Raw genomic sequence first — 11253 nt, 5'->3', positions numbered from 1 at the left:
GCAATTTTTTACAAAAAAAACCATTTAATTGAACCAATGATTTCATTCCATTTCCCTTAAAGTAAAGTTTCAGTTAAATTTCAAAAAAAAAAATATTATTTGCAATGCATTTCCTCCAGGCCGTGGCCAACAATAAGAGCAGAAACCTGACATGCAGTTATACTGAGGTAAGAAATTAATTCAGATTTTTTTGCACAGGGCCAAAGACCGATATTTCGGTATAATTGAATTTTCATTGTCACTGAAGTTTCATTAGCACTGATTATCTTTTATTATATTTTTTGTGGGAGCTTACACCAGAGTCAGATTGCGAATTTCACATTTTTATTGCCTTTGTCAGTACATTTCATTGCAGGGAGGTTACGTTTGGCTCCCATTTCTGTTAAATAATTGTCTTTTAAATTTTTGCGGAAAGGTTACACTTGGCGACACCCAGTCCAGGATCGTATTTCGTTGAGAGTCTTTTGAACAACAGTCAGATATCTGCTCTTATTTGCTTAGATATAATTAGAATTTGGCGCAACGCTTTTACTAATCTTGTGACTTTCTTTCTACAGGTCAACGGCAATTCGTTGCTCTGTTGTATTTGTGTTTGTTGCCTTTTGGCATTTGTGCTTATTTGTTTTGTGAATAATTGTGAATATTGTAAAAATGCCGCGAAAGACTGTGAATAGTGTATCGCGAGGTATTGTGAACGAAATTACCGACTTAAACAACTTAACCGATAGTAATTGTGACACGCAGTGTAATGATGACAATCCTGCGTTCACTAACAATCAGTGCATTCCAACCACTAACGTTGACTTTTATCTTAATGATGAACAAACGAACTCAATTGTCTCTTCTATTAATTTGACGACAATTGATGACGCGGGACGCTCTATTGTAATGAGCGCTGCCCAGCCTAACACAACCGGTTTACTAAATTTACGTGATGAACACACAAATTTGTCTAATGAAAATGAACAGGATACACAAAGTACGACGGATTTATTTAATTCCGAAATAGTGTCTGACAGTGTACATCCGACTGATAATCCTTTTTGTAAATTGCAGAATGACCAAATGGTCACACAGAACGTGACAATTGCGTGTACTCCATCACAGAGCACTGAGAATGCAACAGCTACTTTTGATTTGAATCAATTTATGACAGTAATGCTACAGTTTAAGAACGACCTTATTGTAAATTCCAAACAACAGAGTGAAGATCTCAAACAACAACTTAGTGAACAGAATGAAAAATTAGACAAACAGAGTGAAGATTTCAAACAACTTAGGGAACAGAACAAACAGTTAAATAAAAAATTAGACAACCATTTCAAACAACTTAGCGAAGCAATTGATAAAAGTTTCAAACTGACGAACGAAAAACAAGACAACCTTAACGAACGGAACAGACAAGTTAGTGAACAGAATACAGCTGTTACCGTGCAATGCCAGGACATTAAAGAACAATTACGTGTGAATACTAAGACTTGTGCTAATAACAGTAATGAAAAAGTTGGCACTGTTGCACAAGAATTAAATAGTACACGTGTAAGCACAACAGAATTACACAAAGATGACATTAATGCAGTCACTGAACGATGTTCAGCAAACGAAACACAGAAACACGAAATTAATGCAGTCACTGAACAATGCCCTAAAAACGCAGTACAGATTCGTGACGAAGTTAATTTAGAGTCAGTGGAAGTTTCACACACTCCGAATACGGAGGTTGATGAGAAATTTGCACGACAGATCAACCAAATTGACGAAAGTAGTAAAGTAACAGAATTAACAATTATTCCAGTCACCAATACGTCACAGAACCCGCCACGTTGCGAACATTTGTCAGACTTACGCAGTGTGTATAATGTGAACAATTTACAGAGACTACGCGAATTAAAATCTGAAAAGCTACACAACTTGAAGTACGAAATGACACAGATAAACAGATTCACATACAAACCCGAACGTGTTTACAAATTCAGTGACGAGAACATTGATTATAAGCAATTTGCATTTGTAAGAAAATGTAAGGAATTTAATAATGGCAGAACACATACACGATTTGCACTGTATAAGACAATTTATTTTTGTACTTTCACCGCTATTGCCTGTAATGCAGAAGCTAGCTTTGAACCAGATGCGACAATTTATTTTTGTATTTTCATCAGCATTACCTATTATGCAGGAATTGGAATTAACATGGATACAACTATTTGCTTTTGAATTTATATCGCTATTGTTTGCAACGCAAAAGCTAAAATTTATTTGCAGTGCGTAAAAGACCTCAGGGGATTCATTACGCTTTAATGAATATGTGCCGTAGCGTGCATAGGGCCCCGAGCTGTAGTAGTGCTGTTTCATCTTTAGTTTTCTGCACTGCTGCCTTCTCTTCTACTATCCTTTATATGTATCAAAACTGCTATTTAACTATTGCTCTATCTAGAATTAAGAGTATGTAATGAAAACCCGATATGACAAATCTTTACTGAAAGTGACAATTTACATTAGGCACTCCAGAACTACCAGCGTAATTTGATATCAGATAAAATTTTAATCATCAGTATGTACAAAATTTTGAGCAGTCGCAACCACATTTTAGTAACAATCGACGGTTTTCACCACACCAGCATGAAAGTCAGCCGCTTAGCATACCTAACCAACAATGCAGTCTGCAAGGTCAACCAGGCTTTAATGTTTCGCCGCGTGCATGTATAGTCCCGGATACAACAAATAGTAACGCACAACAGCAAGGAAATAACTAGGTATAGAAAACACAGTATTTCAATTCCTATCGCAATGCACCGTATAGGAATAACTATCACGACAGACGTAAAAATAATGAGCACAATTTTCAGCGTACATTTAATAACAGTCAATCTTTTCAGCAGCAAGAACATCAGCAACAACACATTATCATGAATGATCCAGACAATAGGTGTCATCCATAGCGTAATACGTCAGTAAGAGTTAACAGAACAATTCAAATAGTGGATATGCCACAGCATCCTCCCGTAAATAATAGCACGTACGACAGAATTTGACTAGACACAGTACAGGTTGCATATTCCAGTAACGTAAGCAATAATTTTCACACGCAGAATCTTGTTCACGAAAATGTTATTTGAAACATGCTTTGTTGAATGCACCACTTTTATCGCACCCAGATCTTACTAGAAATTTATCCATTGCCACCGACAGTTCCAACACCGCTTTAGGCGTACACATTTTCCAGGAAATTGAAGAAGATGGTTCAATAGTAATTAAAAACATCGCATTTGCAAGCCGCATTCTGTCACCTGCTGAGCGAAATTATTCTGTTACAGAACTTGAAACATTATGTGTTGTATGGGCTTTTACGAGATTTCGGCACTTTCTTTATGGCAGACATACCACCGTTTACACAGACCACAGAGCGATACAATTTTTACTTTCGGCTAAATTCACTCACGACAGATTAAGCAGATGGAAACTTTATTTACAGGAATTTAATTTTACAATAGTTCACATTCCCGGCACACAAAATGTTATAGCAGACGCACTATCGCGTTCTCTGAGCAACAATCAGCAAGACGTAGCAACCAACTTCTGCAAAGCAAATTTCAGTGTCATGTACATTCAGCAAGTTGCACTTGAAAACTTTATTTCATCGTCATTACAGGACATAGCAAAAGAGCAAAATAAAGACAACGTGTGGAAAGAAGTTAAACACCTTTGGCAAAATAAGAATAATGTTACGATTAGAAACCATTACACTGTACGCAATGACAATCTGTATCGCCGCTCATCCTGACAGCAACAATTGGTTATCATGCATTCCTGACGAACTGGTTAACAAACTAATCTGGTACACTCATTTAAGTTACGCACATTACTGAGCAAGAAAATGTTTTCTTATACTGAGACAGAACTGTTATTTTACCAACATGGAGAAACGTATACGACGAGTTTTAGCGTCTTGTAAAATTTGCCAGAAAGCTAAATCAGACACCACTTCACATATTCCTCCTTTATATCCCATTGTACCTGTTAAATTAAGACATATGGCCGCTGTAGACATTTTTGGTCCGATTCCGAGAACTAACAGAGGTTTTTGCTACATCTTTGTCGCTGTTGAGCTCACTTCAAAATTTGTTACTTTCACTCCGTTACGCAAAGCTACTGCTAAAACTGTTTCGAAAGCATTTGTAAAACATTTTTTATTTCATGTAGGGCATGTGATGAGAGTAATTTCTGACAATGGATCTCAATTTCGTTCTGGCATATGGACATGCATGTTACGAGCTAGAAACATTTCTCCGATTTATATATCCAAGTACCTTGCTTCTTCGAACCTTTGTGAACGGTTAATGAAAGAAATTGGTAAGCTGTGCCAATTATACTGCCACAAAAGACATATTGATTGGGATACACACATACTCTCATTCCAAGATGTAATTAATTCCATTCCAAATGAATCCACTATGCTATCTCCGTCTGTTATACTGAAAAACGCTGAACCACCAAACAAAATTAAAGAATTAGTAAACTTCCCTACCTGTCGTCGACTAAGACACCACGAAATAATTGACATTGCGCTGAACAACATCAAACGTGCCGCAGAGCGCCGGAGAAGACAGCAAAAACAGGTTTGTACACGCCGCGACTTTCACGTTGGACAGAAGATATTAGTACGTACACACTATTTATCCAGCAAATTAAAAGGTAAGTGCAGTAAATTTGAACTTCTATACGCAGGTCCATATCGGATTCGCAGCATTCCTCATCCCAATGTTGTACACGTCGAAAGTTTGAGAACCAGACAATCGAAAGGCAACCACCATTGTTCAAATATTAAACCCTTTATTGAATGAAGACACTGTATGATTCAACACACTATGATGCCATTTACTAATTTTTTATGCCCACTTATGCAATTATATTCACATGACTAATTACTGATGATTATCGTATTTTTTTTTGGCAAGTGCCCGACAAGGTAAGGTTAGCAGGTCGCTTTTCTTGTCGTTACACATCAGACCGTGCACATTTTCCATTTTTTTGTGTATATGATTGTATTCCAGTTTTGTTCATATGCACTGTGAAATAGTTAAGATATAACACACACCAGTTGACTTTGACATTTTTGTTGCCCTATGATATCTCAACATCGTGACTGTTTTACATTTTTCTTTTTGCTGCTGCATTGTGATATTCTCTGTACATTTTGCCTCTGAACACTGTCAATGTCTTTGACATATTGCGTTTTCTGTCATGTTATGCTGTATGGTTAATTATGTCACCATAAACCAGTCATTATTTAGTGGGTATATGATTTAAATGCAAGACATTAATCTTTGTTCATCAATTTCAGAAAGAAATGATGCGTGTAAGAAATAAATTCAACAGAAATGGGAATTTCACCTACGGAATAAACGAAAGAAGATGCAATAACTTTATGAGGAAGAGTAAATGGATCAGGATTAACAAGCATTAACAAGAATATACTATACTCATCATAGAATAGCAGTCTTAACTAATTTTTTCTTTCAGAATACAAGGTGATTGATGCAGGCTGTCAGACCGAACTAAACATCTTAGTTTTAGTGATGAAATATGCTAGAGATAAGGAATAGTTGTATAATGAGTAATGAAGTGGTTTTTTTTTGCAGATGATAATGAATGCTGATGAATAATGATGAAGGATATGCTGTTATGAATAATGAAGTTTTTCTTTATAGGTGATGATAATAATGAAGTTATGATAGTATGGATAATGAAGTGGTTGATAATGAAGTTTTTTTCTTTACAGATGAGGATAATGTTGAAGTTATGTATTTATGCTATGTAGTTATTTAAGTATTTGTTGCAGTTTGCTTTGACAGCAGGTGTTATATTGCATAGTAGGATGACGGAAAGTTTTGGAAAGGACAGTGTGCGCGCGGGCTCTTCTTCCCGTGGTGGCACATTGGAGTGTGAATGTATAGTGCGAGAGACCTTATTGTCCTCCCCTTGTTTCCACTCACAATAATTAGACGGAACAAGGTGTCTGTTATAATTGTTTATTACATTAAACGTTACAACTTACACAGGCAGCGCGCCAACTGCGGCTCCTGGCTTAGCTGGAAGACATACACGCCCGTCCGCTACGGGGTCTCGCAGCTACCTGCTCGGCCGTTACAACGGCTAATCCTACCTGCACACACAAAGGACCTGGGAGGTCCACTTCCGCACATAGGTTGCAAATTCTTCCGACAGGGAGCAGACTATACTGGACAGTCTGACCTGGCCAGTCTGAAGCTGCCACTAGATGGTAGTTGGAGTGAGTAGCAGAGTCCAAACATTCTCCCACTCTAAAATGAGTTTTCTCATTTTACAAATACCAACATTTTAACAAACAACAAAACCAAAACAAGTAAACAATAAAAAATATAACTGGGTACAAGATCAATGCACATAAAAATGAATACACTAACATTTTTTACAAATAACCAACATTTTAACAAACATCAACACCAAAACAAGTAAACAATAAAAATATAACTAGACACAATATCAATGCACATAAAACATGAATATACTAACATTTGGGATGCCCACATCACCAAACACCACTGTCATGCTGCATGTGAAACACGATGGGTACTATCATGCAGGACACAAAACAATAGAGTATTAACATTATACTGCATAAAAACATGAAATCAATACTAACAGCAGTTAGTCCACAAGAAACATCCACAGCCACCCAAGCCGATTTTATGAATTATGAGGTTATTCCAGTAAATGACAATATGGCAGTGGCTCTGTATCATATATCACTACACAGATCTGAGGGAACACTTAACTGATTCACTGTTTAGGTAGGGGACACAATTTTGCTATAGGCCTCTTAATATGCCCATTAGCAGTTTTTACGATTACCACACGCACACACTTATCAGGACCGGGAAACAGCTGATCAATGACACCCAGCCTCCACACCAAGGGAGGCAAATTATCCTCCTTGACCAGCACATGATCGCCGATCTGGGGTTGCCATGCTCCTTCCGATGTCCATTTTTTGCGTTGCTGCAGATCATGTATATATTCTGTGGACCACCTCTTCCAAAAGGACTGATGCAACTGCTGCACAAGTTGCCATCTGTGCAACCTGTTGGCGGGAACCTCAAGGACAGAGGGTTCAGGATGAGCACAAAGGCGCTGTCCGATTAGGAAATGACCAGGAGTGAGAGCAGCAGGAGAATCTAGGTCATCAGAGAGAAGACACAACGGCCTTGAATTCAAGCATGCTTCTATCTGAATTAACACAGTAGTCAGTTCTTCAAATGTCAACACTGCATTGCCGACGACGCGTTTGAGATGCGACTTCATGCATTTGATTCCTGCCTCCCAGAGTCCACCAAAGTGAGGGGCACAAGGTGGAGTGAACCTCCAACTGATTCCCTCTGAGGTCGAATAATTCACCACATCTTTAACAGTGACATCGTTGGAGAGAAAACGTTTAAGCTCATTGTCTGCACCTACAAATGTGGTACCATTGTCACTGTACATGTGAGAAGGATTCCCTCTTCTTGCAATGAATCTCCTGAGGGCGGCCAAAAATGAACTTGTTACCAAGTCACTAACTAATTCTAAGTGGATGGCCTTGGTTGCCATGCAAATGAATAAAGCAATATAAGTCTTGGTGGTAACTTTACTCCGCCTTCCACCATGCTTTACAGCAATAGGGCCTGCATAATCTACTCCACAGTGATGGAATGGATGAGACTGGTTTACTCTAGCTGCAGGTAGCTGACTCATGAGTTGAACTGCTGTCTTGGACTTAAGCCTAAAGCATTTTAAACATTTTGTGATAACTCCCTTGACTGTGTTACGTCCATTGAGGATCCAAAACCTCCTACGCAACATAGCCAACAAAATTTGTGACCCAGCATGCAACAGATTTTCATGTTCACGTATTATGAGAGTTTTGTCAAATGATGCATAGGTGGTACGATAATAGGATGGTACACTAGCATTCATTAATCTCCCTCCCACTCGTAAAATACCTTCGGCATCAACAAACGGGTGCAAATCCCTTAATTTGCTATTATGTGGAATAGGGGAACTGTCCATCAGCAAAGCGATCTCATTACCATATTCATGCATGAATGCAGCGTATTCCTTCGGCAGATTCGGTTGCCTTTTAAACCTCCTCTCAAGATGCGCCAATCTCCGAGACGCTTGTTGTCGTGATTCGCCTAATGATTTACAGTCAGGTTTCACTGGTAGTCGAACCACAAATCTCCCTTCTTCATCTCGTGCCGTGTGGCGCTGAAAGTGAGCATCACATATTTTACCCTGCCTGCTAATCGTTTTCGTAGACAGTTCCTCTAACTCCCAAAATCTTTGCAGTTTGGCATCTAAATTGTCACCTCTAACAAAGCACGAGGTCACTGTAGAACGAGGCATGTTGCATGAAACTGAAGGCATCCTACCAGACAAAATTCAGCCAAATTTTGCTTCGACCAGTGAGGGATGACCTGGTTTCACCAGCCTTTCCTTACAAACAACGTCAAAGAAAACCTCAGCACCAAGAATTAAATCTACTGTGGCAGGCTTGTTGAATTCTGGATCAGCGAGCGGAAGATTACATGGGACACTCCAGGACCTTGTGTCTATCTTGCTCGCTGGTAGGTCACTGGTGACATGATCTACGACAGCACAAGTGGTTCTGACACGAAAGTCGTTGACCCTAGACGACAGTTCAACATCACAAATGTAAGACACTGAGGCAGGAAAGGCATTGTTTATACCCTTCACAGGAAACGAATGTTTACTTCGTTCCAGTTTTAATTTCTCCGCCATGCCCTTAGATATAAAGGATAGCTCACTCGCACTGTCTAGCAGAACTCTCCAAACCTGCTGTTTACCCATGCTGTCTTTAATGTTGACAACAGCTGTTGCCAACAAAACATTACAATGGATGTTTGCTTTCCCGTTTGTAGCTTGATGGGCCAAGGAATGGCCTCCTGGTTTACTATTCTGCCCATTCCTTGGTTCAGCAGGCTTGTGGAGCAGTATGTTGTGCCTTCCTTTACAGGTCTTACAAGGAGAAATCCTGCATTTAGTCGAGAAATGACCAGAGCAGATGCACAAAAAACAAAGCTTATTTTTTGTCACATATGCCCGCCGCTCATCGACATTTAGTGCCTGAAACCCCTTGCATTTAGTGATAGTATGAGGTTCACTACAAAAGTTACATGATTCCTCAGCATCAGCATTAGCGAGATGAGCCCTCCTCACATGTCTTGTTTGATTTAAATTATTAACATTTCCTTACAAATCCCTTGAGGTGTTATCCCTGAACCTGATCAACTCAAGGGCCTGACATTTTGGTTCCAAAAAATCTATTAGTTGATTTAATGTGGTGAATGTCGACCCAGACATCTTTACCTCCCACTCATGACGATCTGTGGGTCGCATACTGGACAGAATCTCTTCCGAAAGAATAACTTCATGAAGTGGAACATCAGGTTTGAGAGCTTCTAAGGCCTTCAAATGGCTGCATACGTGATTAATTAGTTGCCTATAATCGCTCGCTGCGCCGTGGCTGACTGTAGGCAAGGCCAACAATGCCTTAGCTTGTCTGGCTGCAATTATTTTTGGGTTATTATACCTCTGCGTAATAAGTCCCCAGGCTATCGCTAGATTTCCTGCTGTGACAGGTATATGTTTCAAAAGGTCTTTAGCTTCACCTCGCAAGGACGAATTAAGGTAGTGAAGTTTTTGAACGTCATCAATGGAATTGTTATTCATAATGAGGCTCAAAAACGTATCCCTGTATGATGACCACTTAAGGTAGTCACCTTCAAAATTTGGCAAGTTAATAGCGGGTAGTTTCAAAGAACTGACACTGCCTGATGGATTCGAGCCCAAAGGCTGCGGAAGCTGGATGTACCTCTTCATTGAACCCTTGAGAGTGGATTAAACAAAGTCCCACGAATCCTCGAATTCTGCCCTGTCCTTACTGTGATCTGCTGATTCGTCTACAATTTCCAGCCGTGTTTGAGACGACTCAAAATCAGTCCGAATCCGAGTCAAACGATTTAATTTTGATTCCAACATTTCGATGCTGGCACTGTCTGCAGACTGCACAAAGCTCGCTAAGCGCGCGAGAGCGGCCTTTGCTACACCCCTCTGCTTGACTAATTTTGTTTTCTCTGAGGGCTCCATCTTAGGACCAGGAAGATGATAGCAGGAAGCCAACAGTTGCACTTACCAGGCTGCAGCGGCAGTACGGACTGGAACGGCAGCGGCGTCACGGACACTGGCAGCTGGCGTGGCAGGCGTTGCAGTCTCCGACGGCGCGAAGTTTCGGCGGGAGCAGGAGGTGACGTCACCGATGATGCTGGCACCGACGCGTTTCTCTGCCTCTCGCGTTTGAATTAGAGACACATTAAACGTTCACAAATACGTCCCCGATCGTCGTTGTTAAGGCTGTTATTGTCGTAGTCCCGAACAGGCCTTGAGTCACTCGATAGCAGTCAACAACGAAACCGATAACGTGTGCAGCTCACACGTGGTTTTTTAGAAGTTCACAAATACCGGAAAATAAGTCCGCGCGAACAAGTTGTCTGTTATAATTGTTTATTACATTAAACGTTACAACTTGCACAGGCAGCGCGCCAACTGCGGCTCCTGGCTTAGCTGGAAGACATACACGCCCGTCCGCTACGGGGTCTCGCAGCTACCTGCTCGGCCGTTACAACGGCTAATCCTACTTGCGCACACAAAGGACCTCGGAGGTCCACTTCCGCACATAGGTTGCAAATTCTTCCGACAGGGAGCAGACTATACTGGACAGTCTGACCTGGCCAGTCTGAAGCTGCCACTAGATGGCAGTTGGAGTGAGTAGCAGAGTCCAAACAGACAGCTATGGAACACATTTTTATACACATCTCACTACCTGTTAATTCGAAGTTCACTACTTTTCAGCATAGTATGTGTTCCTTCTTTCAGGTCAATAATCCATTTTGTATTTTTTCAGGAGAAGCTTTTCATGATACTTACTAAACCTGTTACTTATTATACCTGCTCTAGTACTTGCATTTTTATTTTTTTTACCCATTTGTGTCTATCATTTATAAATGTGATCACATACACTGCCTTGGTACATATCCTTGCTACAGCTGACTCATGACGAATGACGTTACCTATCCTCATTTGCAGCAATAGGTCAAAAGCAAATAGTGTTATGCCTCAGCAATTAATTATCGATCCCAACGCAATGCATTGCTA

The 11253-nt window shown here is 40.1% G+C and overlaps 1 protein-coding gene across 1 annotated transcript; it reads right to left on the bottom strand.

The window, feature by feature from the left end:
* Window positions 1–6822: 6822 nt before the first annotated feature.
* Window positions 6823–8424, bottom strand: LOC124593771. Its single transcript, XM_047132120.1, has one exon. It carries the CDS (start codon window positions 8422–8424, stop codon window positions 6823–6825), a length of 1602 nt encoding a protein of 533 aa, XP_046988076.1.
* Between the last annotated feature and the right edge of the window lie 2829 nt (window positions 8425–11253).

This window comes from Schistocerca americana, chromosome 2 (genome assembly GCF_021461395.2).
Source record: "Schistocerca americana isolate TAMUIC-IGC-003095 chromosome 2, iqSchAmer2.1, whole genome shotgun sequence".
NCBI classification, from domain to species: domain Eukaryota; kingdom Metazoa; phylum Arthropoda; class Insecta; order Orthoptera; family Acrididae; genus Schistocerca; species Schistocerca americana.
Note: the sequence above shows the minus strand (reverse complement) of the source record. Positions and strands in the feature narration are given on the sequence as shown.